Source organism: Triplophysa rosa, linkage group LG13 (genome assembly GCF_024868665.1).
Source record: "Triplophysa rosa linkage group LG13, Trosa_1v2, whole genome shotgun sequence".
NCBI lineage: Eukaryota > Metazoa > Chordata > Actinopteri > Cypriniformes > Nemacheilidae > Triplophysa > Triplophysa rosa.
In genome coordinates this window covers 12,297,809-12,316,149 of record NC_079902.1, presented here as the reverse complement: position 1 = coordinate 12,316,149, position 18,341 = coordinate 12,297,809, and the positions used below count along the sequence as shown (strand labels likewise).

The window sequence follows — 18,341 nt, the reverse complement described above, 5'->3', positions numbered from 1 at the left end:
AAAAGATAAATAAATAAACTAAACAATTAAAAGTGCTTTTTATAAAACGATAAAGATACATAGAAGTAAAACAACGTTCCTTCAAAAAGAAGAACCAAAAGGAATAAATAAATAAACGAGGAAAAATAGTAGTAGAAATATTTAAATATTAATGTAATGACACCTAAATATAAAAATAACGAATTAATAAATAAAAACATATAAAAAGAGAAATAAAATATTAAGTCAATTAAAAACACGAAACAATCATTAAAGGAAAATGGTAATACAAAAACATATTTAGGATTTAATTTAATGTAAAATTATTTGTATTTGTTTAATTAAGTAATCTATTCCTTGGTTTTTTTAAACGATTTTTAAATTATTGCAGCCTCGGTCTTTCACAACAGTGCAGCACAGGGCTCAGTCAATAAATGAACACCTAAACAGATATGTTGTCAGTGTTGTAGCACATCTAACCAGAATCTGTTTTCAAAGAATACATTTCCCAGTAACATTGCGCCATTACGAGAAGAAGGGGCGGGGCCTGTTGGCGTAGCGGCTCTTCTCGCCTTGAGGAGAGTAAAATGTGTTTGACAGGAATCTGAAAGAGATAAGGGGGGCGGTGGCGCATGAGTGGAAATCCGCACCTTCGGTAGATCGCCATCACTTTTTTCCTCCATCGTCAAACTCCCCTCTCGTGCGGTGCGTGAGGCGAATGCGGTGAATCTCGTGTTATTTAGAGGCTCAGCAACAGGGCACGGAATGCCTTTGAGTCCATCAACCCCACGCTCGGGGAGCTCCCGCGACTAGCCCCGCGCACCGCAACGCGGAAAGTATCCGAAGAGGAGAATGCGAATGGTTAGAGAGGACAGGATTCAATTAATATGGAAACGATGTAGCTTCACCGCCGCATTGCATATAGCTTGGGCAAACAGGTTAGAAAGTAGATAGCTAAATAGGGCGCGTTTTGCCGTCATACATGCAAAGTTACTCATCATCGAGCGCAACTAGCCTGTAGTTGGCTCAAACACACGGAACCCTTGATCGACGGTATCTTCAGAGACCAAAGAAGACACATAAAATCGATATGTTACGGAGGAGGCTGAACCGCTTGGTATGTATCAGCGTCTTGCACTCAAACCGTTACTTCAAAGGCAGCTAACGTTAACAGGCTGAAGATGTCTCGTGTCTCCTCTGTAACGTTAATTGATTGCGGTCCAACCGAGTGTTTAACTAACGATTAAGCTGAATTTGACAACAGTACAAACGTCGATAAAATGGTCAAGTTGTATTTAAACGGTTTGATTTGAAACTACGGAGCCACCGTGCAAAAAAAGAAGCGAGGTCTGGCTAACCTCAAGAGTTTCTCAACACCGCTTAAAGCATGCATTTACTTGAGGTATGCAGTCAACTTCCTGGTAACATTGGCCAGCTGTTGCCAAGTGAAACGCTGGCCATTCAATTCATGACTATGATGGCTCTTCATACTATTTTTGTAAAGTTAACGGCTGCCTCCGACCCTTTAAGTTGCCTACCTAGATAGCACTGCATCACTAGATTTGGTGACTGCTGTGGTGAATCTAATCGTTCTAGGCAGCGATGTGTCCTTCCAATGTTTAAACTTGAGCCGCATTCCGGATAGCGGTAATCAAATAATACCTCTCAGTCCTGCAAGCTAAGCTTTTTACGTGTTGCACTTAAATCCAATATTTAATTTCCTAATGCCCTTCATTGCTGTCGCAACCTTTGGATGGCAACTTTATTTGGGCACGTGATGTAGCCTGCATGAGCTGTAATTGTGGTCTTCCTGCAAAATTGCAGCGGGTCAGGACAGTGCTGTGGGAGCATTTTAATTTCAATGTTGGGTTTAAGATGAACTGTGTTTTTTAAACTGTGTAATCAGATTTTCAGATTCCACATTTGTGCTTAGATTACGGATGTAGTTCATCATAGATGAATTCAGTATATTACTTTAAAATGCTTTGAACAGAACCTTTTCTGATTGACAGTTTTAAATTGAGATGTAATTTATCTCACTCGACTATTATAACTTTAGTCTTTTCAGAGTTATGTCTGCTATTGTGAATAAACCACAACCTTGCTAGTCTTTTATGTTTGCACAAATTGTGGTCTTGTCATTAACCCCTGAATTGCTGTCATCAGTTTGATGTAATTTTGTTTTATGCTGATCTGCTAACTGCTTTTTGTTTCTTTTTAAAGTATAAAAACCTGTTGGTGCCCTCAGACTAAATCCTGCTTCTGGCAGTGCAAGCAGGCGAGACGCTAGCAGTAATAGACTGATATAATGATAGTATGGTGGTCTGATATTCCCCACGGGTCTAATTATATCATTTAAGTCAGCATATTCTCATGTCCTGCAGTGTGGTTTGCTTCTAAATAAGGTTTGTAATGGCCAGCAATGCATGCATTTTGTAACCGATGCGGATTATTTTATCACAATCTCTCTGTAGTTCCACAACCCATGTTATCTGTGGAAAGTTTTTTCATTTCACTGAAAAGTCGAGGGCTTCACATGATTAACAGACATGAAGCAGCACTACCCCACCAGGCCATGCTGTTGACACAGACAGTTTTCACAGAAATAGTTTTGTTGCACATTAAACACGGTGGGCTGACAGGCTTTTCCATTGTGTATTAGCCAGACATAGTAACACTTGAGTTTTTTGTCCATGATGTGAATGAGTAGTCAGACATCTTGTTGTGCGTGCAGGATGCTGATCGGTGAGGCTGCCAATTGTGCCTGCAAATTATGTTTTTGGTTGTCTGGGCAGTGCGTGAGCGCATCATAAACTGAAGTCGCTGGCCTCAGGGAATCTAGTGTGCAATTTCAGATTTTTTAGTTTCTTTGAATGGCTTTTGGTATGGCTTCCAGTGAACAGTTGGCACTCTGACCTTCATTTGGTCTCTTCTTCCCCATTAGCCATAGAGGTGACAGATGGTTTTGTTGTTATCACAATGTCATTGTAGTTCCACAACCCATGTTATCTGTGGAAAGTTTTTTTATTTCACTGAAAAGTCGATGTTTTCCAATGATTAATAGACATGTAGCTGAACAATATGATTTGATACACTGGCAGATTTACATTTTTAGAAATGTTTTGGCTTTGGGAGAGGTCTTTTGGGGTTGTTTTCATGGTCTGTGGGAATGTTGGATGTTGGAGCTGCCTTTGATGTGCTTTCATTCCTTTAAGATAGTGACTTGTTGTGTCTTGGATGGTGGTCTGGAGGAAACGTGATAGCATTCAAGCTAGGATCCCTGATGAACACATAAAGGAAGTTCTATGCTGAAACCTTTTCCGCTGACTGCTTCTTGTTTCTGCAGGTGACTGCTGAGTTGATGTAGGGAAGTGCAAGAGGTGGTCAAGCATGGTTGCTTTGCCTACATGTTTGCTAAGTACTGGACGTTTATTTGAGAAGTGTTTACACATTTTCTTTGAGCATTCAGAACCAAAGATCATCAATCATCAGTTTATTCGCTTCAGTCAGCATTCAGAGTAGCTTTTGACACATCAAGCTCAGACCTCGTCTCGCAGGATTTGTTTATGTGGAACTCACACTTCATTCGAGAGTATTTATAGCAGATCTTTTTTCTTCAACAGTTAAAGGTGAGCTTGAGTGCTGCATATGATGCTCCCTTAGGAAAGACTTTGCCTCTTTGTAGCAAATCCCTGAGGAGATCTGAAGATGGAGCTGTGCGGATGTTATTAACCGTGGCTTGGCCCAAAGAGACTGCAAATGTTTGATGTGCAAGTGTGCCTTTACTCTGCCATCAGTTTTTTCACCATCTGCAGTAGGGATGCACCGATACCATTTTTTAAAGACCGAGTACCGATATTTTTTTCTGGTACTCGCCGATACCGATACCTATAACCGATGCCTGTATAATGTACAATAATGTTAATAAACCAGTATCTTACTGGTACATTTTCTTTTTCTTTTGTTTTTAGGTCTACTTAAATTTAAGTACTATTTTTTAATCAAGTTCTATTTTTTAAGATAAGTAGCACAATTTTACTAGCACATTTACTTAAGTTTACTAAAGTAAACAATATACTCTGTGGTCAAATTATAAAAAATTTAAGAGGGGTGGTGTGGTAAAATGTTAATGTATTATAACTTGTTCAAGTTAACCGGACTTTTATATTATGCGTTCGTGTCCTCGTGCAGTGAAACGCTGGCGCTGAAAGCTCCACAAGCACAATGCGTTCAGTACACGCAACCTCACCACTCTTTCACACACGGTAACGCAAAACAAGCAGAATACATATTTAAACAGTATCTGAATATTTCGTTAACTGTTACGTTAGCTGTTCAGCGCTAATTTCTTGTTAGGAAATGCCTGGATTCCTCGATTCCGTCTGCGTTTTCCGCATTGCGGAAATCATAGGGCTCTATGTATGTCACGTGAGGTATCGGTCTTTGGTATCGGTGTGTCATTACGAGTACGAGTACATGAGCTTGGTATCGGGCCGATACCCATCCCTAATCTGCAGTCATCTTTTATCATTTTTTTTATTTCGAAACATTAATAAACATTGATTTTAAATGAATTAATTTGGGACATTTAAAATGTTGGCGCTTTGTCCAGATTCAAACTCCTATCACCCACACATAAACACCACAGCAACGCATGTTTGAGCATCTGCACTACCCACCAGGCCATGCTGTTGGCACAGTTTTCACAGGAAAAGTTTTGGGTACTGAAGACTCGCACATTAAACACAGTGTGCTGACAGGCTTTTCCCATTGTGTATTAGCCAGGCATTGTAACACTTGAGGTGGAGTCGACTATTTAATGATTGTCTCATCACCAAGGTCCATCAAGTCTCTATAATAGTCGTCAGTAAAACTGAGACTTGAACCCACCCAGCAGTGCTTCTCAGTATTTAATATCGCTGACTGTTTTGTCCATGCTGTGTATGAGTGGTCAGACATCTTGTAGTGCGTGCAGGATGCTGATCGGTGAGGCTGTCTAGTTGTGCCTGGCTGCAAAGGATGTTTTTGGTTGTCTGGGCAGTCCGTGAGCGCATCATAAACAGAAGTCGCTGGCTTCAGGGAATCTGGGGTGCAAGTTTCCTTTCGATTTTTTGTTTCTTTGAATGGCTTTTTGGTATTGCCTCCATTGTACATTTGGCACTCTGACCCTTGGTCCCTTCCTCCCATTTAGCCATTGAGGTGATTTTTGTCCCATGGATGTCAATTTTTTTGATAATACACATACAATGACGAATACTGGAATGTAGGCAAATATAACAATAACCATCTTTCAAAAAACTTGTACCGACTATAGATTTAGTACCTAAGTGCTGTTTGACTGATGCTATTGGTCAAAATCTTGACAAGACAATAATATCCATAGTTTAATATTTTTAATAATGACAAAAATCAGATATTTGTCAAAATATTGGTTTCGTTTTTTTAGGCTTTGCCGTTTAATAACAGTCTATTGTTCTTGCTGCTGTCTCTTATGTAGTTTTATAATATAAATGAAACATTAATCAAACAACTATGTTGTTGTGAGGGGAAAAAGTCAGATGACTTGCATGGATGACTTTAGGAGCTTTAGAAAACCCTTTAAAATTGAACATCAGTTAGGCCTGTTTCACACATCTGGCAGCAACATAACTGCAACAGCAGGCACACATTAAGCTTTTACACTCACTGCGTTTCTGCTGCGTAAGAGCTGTGTCTTTATATAGAAAATACTGGGATTTCTGGGTTACCACATTGAGTATTCCCTTTGGTAAATTATAAAATGGTTATTGTGAGTGGGCAATCGAGAACTGTTTGCAAAATGGATTGTAATTAAAAAGATATTTTAAGGAACGGAAACTTATTCATATCTAAATGATAAATAATATACACAGAACCTAAACCTAAAGTGAGATCTACTGTATAAATGGCTTAAATGGTCTGGATTTAATCTGTGTGTCACTGTTAGAGGAGCTTTTTCAAACAATGAGCAAGAATTTCACTGCATTATGTTGTGTTTGCTTCATAAAAGCACATATTGCAATACATGTTGATGAATCAATAAAGTGCGTTTTTACTCTATTTTATTGCTGAGTTTAGTGTGCGACATGCAGCTCATCACAAAAACTCGATATATGCATACTGCAACTTGTTAATATTGATGGCAAAAAGTATACTTTTGCACTGCTGGAATACAAGAAACAGGCCTGAACAGGGCTCTAGACTAACATTTGAAAGAGGTGGCACTGGTGCTACCAAGTCATACAGTTGGTGGCACCAGCCCCTAATGCGGTAGCACCAGACTGGGGTGTGAGGCAAGAAAAAAGAATCACTAAAACTACAGTACATCCAAACGTGTTTAATGCATTAATAAATGAATTACTAATTAATACAAATCATTATTGTTTATACATAAACTCACAAACAAGACTTAATACCATATTTAAAGCACATATTTAACAACTGAATTCATGTATGCTACTTATTTCCTTTATTACGAACAACTCATATAAGGGGTACACAATTCCTTTAAAGGGCACGTATTTTGCAAAATTCACTTTTATAATGTGTTAAAACATTAATACGTGTCCACAGTGTCTGTAAACAAGCAGTCTAAACATTTAAAAATGTGCTCACTCCTTTTTTAATAATTTGCGGAATTCAAAAACCCTGCTGGTAAAAGCACAGATTTGACCAACACTTCGTGCCCAGTCCTCATATCCAGCAGAAGCAGTAACGTTAAGTATCACACCTCATATTGTTGCTGATTAGTCTTTCAAAATTGCCATTCTTAATGTGCTTGTTATCGCGCTATATTGGTAATGTTGCTAACAATAGAAGTACAGCGTCTAACTGTATTTATTGACGCTGCCCTCACATGCTGTCGGGCTTATCGTAAACAATACGTAAAGTAAGTGTGACAGTAAATGATAGAACAACTTTGAAAGCGTAGTATAACTGTAGTAACGCTAAACTATACCTGCTCGACCTCCATGCAGCATTTATTCTCTGGCTCTGTAGGCATTTTACTGCAATTCCCACACGAGCACCTGCACAGCGATTTATACATTATCATGACGGACCATGCTAATGTTTATCGATCACTTGAAGAACGTTAATTTCACAATAACTGCAAAATTACAACTAACCATTCGGAAACGTCCTGTTCAATTCTTAAGGTTGTCACTTCTTGTGTCTCTCCATCAGTGTCAGACTCCGGTTCGTACATATAGGGCTGAACACCACTAACAATTACTGACATTTTGATGTTTTGTTTTGGCCAGCACGAGTTCCTGAAACTCCGCCCTCCTCTGGAGAGGGGGCTGGGACGAAAAGCTCATTAACATTTAAAGAGATACAAGCAAAATCGGTGCGTTTTTACACACACTCAAAAACGGGCAACTTCAACATGCTATAATAAATGATCCGCTGGGTATTTTGAGCTAAAACTTCACATACACACTCTAGGGACACCAGAGACTTATTTCACATCAAGTAAAACCATTCGAACAACCTCTCCTTTAATATCAGTGAGTGTTTTTGGGCCCGTTCTTTGTTGTTTAATGAACATTATTAACGGAGATCTTTATTATGCTGCTGCCCCTTTAAGACGGATACGCGGATCTAATATAGTGTGACGCATGCATTTCCCAACTGTTTATGTTCATGAAGCGGACTACTTATACAAGGATACTTGAATTGCTAATATGGGAATTCTTACCTAATTTTGTGTTCATATGTCCGTTTCAGAGTAAGAAGACGTGAAGGAGATAGGAGAACTCAGTGTAGGATTTTGATCTCTGACTCTCTGGGCTCGCGCATCTCAAACAACCCACGAAAAAGTGCTTGAAGTCTAAACACCCTGATACAAATGTTGTTTCCTGCATAAGTTTTACACTGCATACAATACAGGCAACGTATTTCATTATTGTTACTGTTTTGTACCTTAGCCGTGGAAATTCTTGTATTATGTGGGCAAAACATTTATTTCAGTTGCAAGAGAGAGAGCTTCACTCGTCTGCTCTGTCGGTCCTTCCGCTTCAGCAATATAGCATTGAATGCGACTCTTACCCGTGCATTACGGCTTTGGGGGGGGGGGTGCACTGATAGATAAACGAATGGCTGAAGGAGAGGAGGATAAATAGAGTGACTAGATGCGTTGCTTGCACAATATAACGTTTCTGTGAATTTAATTTATAATGCGCAAAAAATATATATTGATCATATTGGCAGTCGCACATAAAGGGTTTGATTGAAAAGCAGGCCTGTAATCAAAGATGTTTTTCTACAGCAGGGCTCTAGACTGCGACCAAATGGTCGCATTTTGTGACTATTTTTCCTGCCGGTGTGACTCTTTAGAAAAACTGGTCGCACCGGAAGGAAAAAAGTCACAAAATGCGACCATTTGGTTGCAGTCTAGAGCCCTGCTGTTTGATGCTTTTCAATCAAACTCTTTTTGTGTTGTGACAACTCTACTTAGCAGGTGCTGTTTCAAAGCTTATGCATCAAAACAGTATTAATTCAGCCCCAACACATACAGTATTATGATGGGACGTATTTGAATAATTGTTTGTGTTTTTATCCTTTCACAGTTTAACAGTTTAAAAAACAGTTCACTGTCTTGTCAAAACACATTCGCAGTGCCTTCTCCTTGGTATTTTGTGTAAACTGCAGTTTTTGGTTGTGGCCACACAGCCATCTTCCTAGTGCAGCTGAGATTTGCTCCAATCAGGGACCTGCGTTTGTTTTGGAGTCTCGTGACTGTTTCATTTCAGATTACCCATATAAAAAATAGGGATGTGCAGGAATATTCAAATATTCGATCTGCAATAACTATTCGAATATTAAAAATTAGGGCTGTTAACGCGTTAACGCATGCGATTAATTTTTTCAAATTAACGTGTGAGAAAATATTTATCGCAATTAACGCAGCATCCGTTTGTTTTGACATCCTTTGTCTAGCGTTACATTATGTAATCACGCTCTTATTCGTGTACAGGCTTTTAAACCACTTAAGCGCGATTTGAAACAGTTGCTTTGATGAGGCTCAATGAAGATAGACAGCTTCTAAACTGTGGGACGCGGCAAAACGCAACGAGAGGTCCAGTCTGGTGTGTACAGTAACGGCTGCGTCGGTGAATCTCTGTCAGACAGCGCATCCGTGTTAAGTTCTCTTTCGTGCTTGAATGGATAAAACCATACAAGATTATGTCAGTAAGCCCGTTTTGTCTAGAATTTTCTTAATCACAGACTTCAAAGTGTAAAATAAAATCTTAAATGAATGCAAAGAGTTGTGAAAATGGGAGTGCGGTGACGGTCAGATCTGCGTACTAAGACAGCTCTTAAAGGGGCCGTGTTCTTAAACGTGCTGCTGTGACTCCTGTCACTAATGTTAATCAAAGAACAAAATAAAAGAAGAAACCAATGTGATTTTATAGCTTTAATGAGAATTCTTCTGCATTTAATTTATAATTTAGCATTAAAGACTGTAAAGTGTCCTTCAATTTCCTACATGAGCTCTCAATTATACTGTTGAATGGCTATAATTAATGTTAAAATAATCAATTTAATAGAGACATCAGTTACAATACTAATATCAAAATGTTAGCTTTCATAAAATGATGCTGTTAAAGAAATATGTTGTTTCTACATCAATTTGAAGATTAAATGTGAAATTATTAAAATGTAAAAGTATATTTTAAAATATAATTGTTGTGTGCGATTAATCGTGATTAATCACAGAAAAAATGTGTGATTAATCTGATTAATTTTTTTAATCGATTGACAGCACTATTAAAAATGCTATTCGAATATTCGTATTTTTCATTCGTATTTTGTATTACAGTTCCGCGCAGGTTTAAATGCAGTTTTTATGTATTTTTCTATTTTTTCAACATAAAAAAACGATATACAGGATATAATATTAATTCATTATGAATATTTAATGATAATTATAAGCTTGATTTGAAATTGTGAATAAATAAAAACGTAACAAATTACGTCATTATTAACTTAATTTAAATAAACCAATATTCGAATATTCGTTTTTTATGAGCTCAAATATTCGAATATGAAATTGAAAAATGCCCATCCCTAATAAAAAACTGTCCTTATGGTCCCCGGCAACTTGTGGCAAAGGGCAGTGACACAGATGATCACCATGTTGATGTTGTGATGGACTTTCGGAGGCGATCGTCGGGGGATGAAGGAGGGCTCACGCTAGCCTGCCCGGGCCTGTGATTTATTGGCCCTGTTTCATCAGTAGAGCCACATATTGATTCGGGTCCTGCTTCGGTTTGCTGCCATTTGTCTTGTCCTTTCCAAACCGACTGGCAGACAGAAATGCTTATGCTGACGACTACTTCTCCTCTCTCTCTTTCTCGTGCCGTCTCTCTCATCACACCGGCTGCTGTAATGAAAACGCAGCCAGCCACGTACGACTGGGCCAAACATTTCATCAGAGTCAGAGAGGGTAAGAGAATGCAGTGCAGAAGCCAGGCAAGGAAATGGAAGTGCGTGCGATTATCTACCTGTTGTATCCCTCCATTACCAGGCCTGTATAATAGACAGGCTTTCAGAGCCACAGTGAGGGAGGGCTTGGAGATCTAGGAGTGTCTTGTCTATCTCTAAAAGCAAGGCTGAATTCTCAGTTTGTCATTATAAATAATTTAAGTGGCTGTTTTTTTATAAATTCTTCTCTCGGCACATTTTTTTCTTATGGTTTATGGACTTTAAATGCATTCTTGTCATCCATATATTTATAAAGCCCCATCCTGAGTGTTGTGCCTGAGTTATCGGCAGTAGCCTTAGAGCCTTCGCGTGTTAGTGTGAAGATATTAATGAAAAGTGTGGGTGTGTAAAAGGAAATAAAAAAGGCTGAGTTAAGTGCTACTTAGTCAAAAAAGATCATTTCCACCAATTCTAGTAAAAGCACAAAGAACTTATACTCAGCCTGATGCACACACATTGTACATAAACAAAGTTTATCGTAGTTCAATAGCTTTGTCTTATTTCTTGAATTTTTAAATTATAGTCTAGTTTTTTTGTAGTTTAGTTAAAATATCAATGAATTATTTCTTCCCCTTCTTTTCGCACAGGGATAGTCAGATGTTATGGTCAGATGTACACAGTATTGTCTGAAAATATGAATATTCTTATTTTCTCCTTATTTCTTTTTAGTTTTCACTTGTATTGTAATTAGGGCTGTCAACGTTAATGCGTTACCGCATGCGATTCTTTTTTTTTTCAGATTAACACGTTAAAAAAATGTAACGCCATTAACGCAACATCCATTTTTTTTGTCATCATTGTCTAGCGTTACATTATATAATCACGCTTTTATACATATAAAGGCCTTTAAACAATTTAGGAACGATTTGAAATTGTTGTATTGACACGTCCAGTATAGATTGACAGCTTCTGGCTGTGGAACACAGTGCAACGAGACAGCGGTCCCGTCTGGTGTACACATGGGCTAAAGGCTGCGTCAGAATCTGTCAGACAGCGTACCAGTATTAACTTCTCTTTCGTGCTTGAATTAACAAAAACACTCAAGATTATGCCAGAAAGCACATTTTGTCTAGTATTTTCGCAAGCACAGTCTTCAGCGAGCTAAATTAAGTCTTAAAGGAATGCTAAGAGTAGTGAAAATAGGAAGCGCATTAGACCTTCTTACACCGTGTCTACACCGGATGCGGAGTGAATCGCGCGATGCGACAAGAGACAATAGAACGCATTAGAACTAGGGATGCACCGTTATGTAAATTTTGTCTGATAACGATAACCAATAATTCTTTAACATTGGAATCCAATAACCGTTATATTGGCCGATATACAGTATCTAAATATTAATATAAAATATCGTAAGACTGAAGTCAAAAGTCTAAAAGTGGACAACTGCTTTTATTTGAAAACATTGACTGCAGAATACAAGGTAACCATTAGTTCTTTTTTTTCCCTGAAAATCATGTACCAAGCCTACTTTACACTATTTAATAATTCTTTAACCTTCAAACTTTTCTGGTGTATTTTTTATTTAATAAACAAATTATAGATGTTCTTCCAGAGCAACACAGATAAAATGTCTTAATAGCCACATGTGTAACAGGTCTCAAGACAGAAAGCATTCAGACAGCAGTCTGATTCAAACAATATGCTTTTGTTCCTATAATTTACACGTTCATTAATACTGTATCTACATACTGTACCTACATCAGCAATGTTTTGCTAACAGCAGTATGAATGATCACGACAGTAAGACAGTACTGTACTGTATTTTAACTGTGAGCAGCGTGCAGATGAAGAAGTTTAACCAGAGGAATTGATTTATCGGCTATAATATATTGGCCTAAATTCTATTATAAGCCGATACGATAACATTTAAAATGACCATTTACCGATATGGCCGATAATTTATTGTGCATCCTTAATTAGAACCCATTATTATTTTAAATTTTGTTCACACCGGACATGGCAAGGTGCGGCTCGACAACCCCATTAGAACAAGCCGGTGTAGACACGGTGTTAGAGCAGCAGCTCTTAAAGGGGCCGTGTTCTTAAACGTGCTGCTGTGACTCCTGTCACTAATGTTAATCAAAGAACAAAAGAAAAGAAGATTAATGTGATTTTTGTAATGAGGATTCTTCTGTATTTCATGTATTTAGCAGTAAAGACTGTTAAGTGTTTGAGAACTTTATTTATTTTCTGTATGTTTCCTACCTGTTAGACAGGTAGCAAGGGCACACTTTTTATAATGGGTTTGATAAGAGACATAATTTAATAGAGACATCTGTTGCAAAGCCAACAATATTAGAATGTTAGCTTTCATTCATAAAATGAGACTGTTAATAAAATGTGTTGTTTCTACATTAATTTAAAGATAAAATGTGAAATTATTAGAATGTAAAAGTGTATTTAAAAACATATATTGTGTGTGATTAGTGTGAAAATTTTTAATCGATTGACAGCGCCAAAATAAACATGTTAAACAAAATAAATAGTGTATGTTTAATTTCACTATAGGTGTGCGATTAATCACGATTAAACATTTAATCTATTGACAGCCCTAATTGTAATACAAAATACGTAGTGCGCATAGTTTCATCACTTTCATTTTGGATCGAGTTCTGTTGGGGCTGTCACAATTTCCGATTTTCACTATAGATTATAGATGTGACCCCAATTTAACTTCCGGTACACATTCACAAACAATAGAGTGCCTGTAGATTATTTCTGATAACAATCAAAAGAAACCGAGAAGAACCGTTACTTGGCTAAACTTGTCTCTCCAATATTTTGAATTTAGACTCTGATACCAAGCTCAACTGCTAAATGTCAATGTACCATACAGTTTGTTTAAATGCAACCAAACTGCTGGACCCATTCAACAAATTGTTTATTTAATACAATAAAATAATAATATAATTAGGGCTGTCACAATTATGAAATTTGATTGACGATTAATTGTCTAATAAATCATTGCGATTATGACGATTAATTGTCTGTTTTAGGGCTTTGACATTTAATTCTCATACATTTTTGATTCAGCGATTGAAACGACCATATTGTTCTGAATACAAGACTATGTTTTTTTCTTGGAAATACATCGGAAAACATTGGGTCATCATATATTTAAGGTTTAGGCTTTGACCTGTCAATAATACAACCGCCAAATACTTGTAAATGAAGTAAATTGATCAGGTGTGAATTGAAGCCACCATTAAAATACTATCAGTCATAGAAAAGCTTCTAGTCTGTTTTTTTTCTCACTTGCAAGACTACAATAAAATTTTACTTGTGTGTTAATTAAATTTTGGTAGACTGGTTTTCACACTGAGATTTGCTTAAATAATATTCAGTTGTACTGCAGGTAATTTGTATATGTTTTTTTTAAGTGATTGTGTTGTGGTGGTACATTTTACAAGTATTACCGTGCTTCAGTTACAATATATACAATAAAATATGCAATATGCAGATACACTACAGCTCCCCCTAGTGTCTTCTATAGAGATGTGCAATAATTGCGATGATCTGAAACCATCGCGATGAGGTCAAACAATCGTGATGAGACGATTATTTAATAATCGTGACAGCCCTAAATATAATTAACATAAATTAAATTAAATATAATTTATTAGACACTAGCCAAACACAAACCGGAAGTTAACTGGGGGTCATGCGCGCGCGTCCAATGAAACTGTCTATATGATTATCGTGGCCAAAACATTCTTGTTAATTATATTATCTCAACATGTTTTGGAAAAGTTTATATAAATGAATAAGTAATTAATTTTTGTTTATTTGGTTTTCATTGACTCTAACTCAATATATGATTGTGGCTCTTAAGGCAAACTTAAAACTATTGCTGAATTATTTACAGTATTATCATGTGTAATATAAACATTATATCGATAATCACGGTTATTGTCAATACCAGCATTATGACACTCCTAGGTTCTATACAAATGTACTTTTCTATAATGATTCTTATTTATTTGCAATATTTTCTTCATAGTAGTCTTCATCAACATTAATAAATGTGAAACCCACACACAGACATGGAGCTCGCTGTTAAATAACAAGCTCAGATGAGCTCATGCTGGAAATCAGTCCACCGCAGAGAGAGAGAGAGATGAATCTTTACTCAGCTCACCGGTGACTGCAAGTGAAGTCACGGCCCTGCAGCTCAGACCGCGTGCCGCCTCAGCAACCGGCGTGCGCCGTAGAGTGCATTGGTTTCCTTTTGCTGTTAAGCTCTTTTGACAAAGCTAGCCTTTTCTTACTCCCTTCAAACACAATTTGCGATAATTAATTGAACGGTAATTACAGTCAGTGATGCTCAATGTATAGTTAAAGATAATGGCATCAGAGCCACAGGAGCTGAGATGCAGCTTTTTTAACAATGTCAGCATTTACATGCAAATATTCAATGTCGAACGCTAGCTTGAATGGCTCGCTCTTCCCCAGCACCTCTTCCTTTACCCCCTCCCCCTCTTTTTCTCTTGCTGGGATGAAAGCCACAGTGCAGTCAAACAGATTAGTTTATCCAAAGACGCACTGTGCAAAGGAGGAGACATGATACTACCTAAGTGGTAATCTTCCTTCGACACGCTTGCTGCGCTTGACCAGATGGGATGCGTCTGTACATGTATGAAATATGACCAGAATGTCTATATTGTGCTGTAGATTGAGTTGTCATTCTGTGGTGTGCATCGCATCTTTTGCTAAAGGGATTTCGTAGACCACCTCAGCATCCAAGTCTATGCTTCTGGTGGTTTCTTCACTGAGATCAAAAACAGAATTTTGTAGAGCTGTTGGATTGGATCGGATTTATTAGACAAAATGCACTCATTTGTCAAGGATAAACACAAAAAAGTTAAATAGACTTATTTCCATTGTGGTCATGTTACAAACATAAAATTTGGCTGACGATTAACCTTACAATAAATAATTGTGATTATGGTAATTATTTGTTAGTTATTGCAGTTATTAAGATTAATTGTCATTACAAATTGACGCACATTTTTTGTGTGCGTTATTTATTAAATAATTATCACAAATTGTGATTATTTAATTTAATCCTTTTCAAGTTGTCACTTGCAGTATAAGATTAATACACTTAACATTTTTAAATATCATAATGACTTATTCAAATAAGGTACTTTGTCTTTTAGGGCGGTTTCACATTAGCACATTTGGTCTGCACCCTGGTTCAATTAACGTTAGAGTTCAGTTCGTTTGGATGATGTGAACGCTGTCTTCCAAACCCGGGTGCGCACCCGCGAACTGTACCCGAATCCGCTTAAAAAGGGAGGTTCTGGGGTGTGGTTCATGTGAACTCCAGTATGGTTCGCTGCTGATGAACGCAATCATAAGAATTGTGAGTTTTTGTGAAGGGGGCCTTTCAATATTGTTGTATACATTGGGGAGCCTTGGAGTAAAAAAGGTTCAGAGCCGCTGCTCCAGATCAAACCATTATTTAGTAATTGTGACGAAGTATCAAAATTTCCTAAAAACTATCTCGTGTGTATAGTACTTTCTCACACCACAGATTCCAGATCTGGTTGGATTCCAGATCTTATTATTTACTTAACAGTTATCAAAACAAACTTTAGAACATGCACATTTGAATAGATCACGATATGTGGGAAAGTAAACATGGACATCGTGTCTTAAGTGTCATAAATGGTGAATGTGTGAATGATGACTATACTTTCAGTAAGAGTCAGCAACAAGTTCCAGGCCTCTTCCACCGAGCTGACATTTATCACTAGTTCTGGCTTAACAACTCATTGTGGTAAACAAAGCCCAGCGGCTTCCTGTTGTTTTGTCTCGCTCAGCTTTTCCCCAAACGTACTTATCTCACATCCCTCTCTAATCTCACGTTCGCTCTGAGAACTGGGCTTGAGCCAAGTCTAAACTCAAACCAGTTGCAATTTCACTCGCAGCAAAGAGCAAGAACCAGAATGTCTTAAGTGAATGTTTTGGAATGCATCTTTATTTAATTTCAGTGTGACAGCATGAAGAGAACAGCGTACGTCAGCATTGACATCACTTGCCAAAAGGCATCAGTGAAAATGTGTCTCGTGCAATGTTTGAGTGCGCAATGTGAAACGTCCCCCAGAAGTACTTTTCTTCCCATCTTTTTCTGTCTTTCCTGTCAGTGAGGTCTTTTTAATATAGGCCAGGCCACGGCACATAGTGTGTCTGCTTATGCTGCGCTGCTGCTCAGACTTCCACCACTAACCAGTTTTCAAACTTCACCTTTCCTGGTGCTATTAATATCTTCCTTGTGCCACCCTGTACTCTGCGGATGAAGGAGAATAGAAACACTTTGGTCTGTACCACAAAGGGCTGACCGATTTTGAAAAATATTCTGATTGCGTTTTTTTTGTGCAATATTGCGATTTAATATGCAATTTTTTTTGTGCAATATTGCGATTTAATATTCGTTTTTTTTAAGCACCCTTTCTTCTGTATTACTTAATAAAGAAAATGAATAAATCATGGTAACCAACGCAATATTAGACAGATTAACCATAAACTATAGGCCAGGCTTAAAATGATATTAATTGATGCATGAATTGATTGACATATTTTTATAGAATTACCTCAATCATACTAGTATATTGAATGATTTGTTAAATTTCTAGCCATGTAAACATGTAATAATTATCATGACATAAAGCACTGACAAATAAGCTTGGTGCAACATGAAAGTCATTAATCACAGAAACTAAAGTGCAGATTACATTAATATAAAACAAAACTGTGGCTTTACCACACTCAGTAATTTGATAATGCAGAGTCACTGTAATAAACAAATGATAAACATGTTGATTTCACTTAAACACTGTCTGTCTGTTAACTTACTAGACAATCTTTAAATAATTAAGTAAAAATATAAACTATTAATTTACAGTGGCAAGAAAAAGTATGTGAACCTTTTGGAATTTCATTGTTTTCTGAATAAATTTGTCATAAAATGTGATCTGATCTTCATCTAAGTCAAGGGTATTGACAAACATAATATGTCTAAAAATAATAACACAAAATAATAACTCTTTCATGTCTTTATTTAACACACTCATTCAACATTCAAAACGGCAGTGGAAAAAGTAAGTGAACCCTAATTAATAACTGGTTGACCCCCCCTTGGCAGCAATAACCTCAACCAGGCGCTTCCTGTAGCTGTGGATCAGACCTGCACATCGCTGAGGAGGAATTTTAGCCCATTCTTCCTGGCAGAACTGCTTTAGCTCTGTCATATTCTTTGGACGTCTCATGTGTATTGCCCTCTTCAAGTCAATCCATAGCATCTCTATTGGGTTGAGGTCTGGGCTCTGACTTGGCCACTCCAAAAGGCGGATTTAGTTTTTCTGAAGCCATTCTGTTGTGGACTTGCTCCTGTGTTTTGGGTCGTTGTCCTGTTGCATCACCCACCTTCTACAAAGTTTCAACTGACGTACAGACATTCTCACATTTATCCTGAAGAATTGTCTGATATACTTGGGAATTCATCTCCCCCTCAATGATTCCTAGCTGGCCAGGCCCTGATGCCGCAAAGCAGGCCCAAATCATGATGTTTCTTCCGCCATACTTTACAGGTGGGATGATGTTTTCATGATGATATGCCGTGCCCTTTCTACGCCAGATGTAGTGCTGTGTGTTTTTTCCAAATAGTTCAATCTTAGCTTCATCAGTCCACAAAACATTTTGCCAATACCGCTGTGGAGTGTCAATGTGCTCTTTTGCAAACTTCAGGCGTGCAGCAATGTTCTTTTTAGTAAGCAGTGGCTTCCTTCGTGGTGTCCTGCCGTGGATACCCTGCTTGTTCAGTGTTTTACGTATTGTAGACTCATGAACAG

The 18,341-nt window shown here is 37.6% G+C and overlaps 1 protein-coding gene across 5 annotated transcripts in view; it reads left to right on the top strand.

Annotated features, from left to right (window-relative positions):
• Positions 1 to 543: 543 nt before the first annotated feature.
• Positions 544 to 18,341, top strand: part of atp11c (ATPase phospholipid transporting 11C) — a 63,644-nt gene continuing 45,846 nt past the window's right edge. For all 5 annotated transcript variants that reach the window (XM_057348875.1, XM_057348876.1, XM_057348873.1 and 2 more), the window contains exon 1: positions 544 to 1,096. In XM_057348875.1, the coding sequence (XP_057204858.1) occupies positions 1,070 to 1,096 (27 nt within the window). In that variant the 5' untranslated portion in view covers positions 544 to 1,069. The remainder of the gene's footprint in view (positions 1,097 to 18,341) is intronic.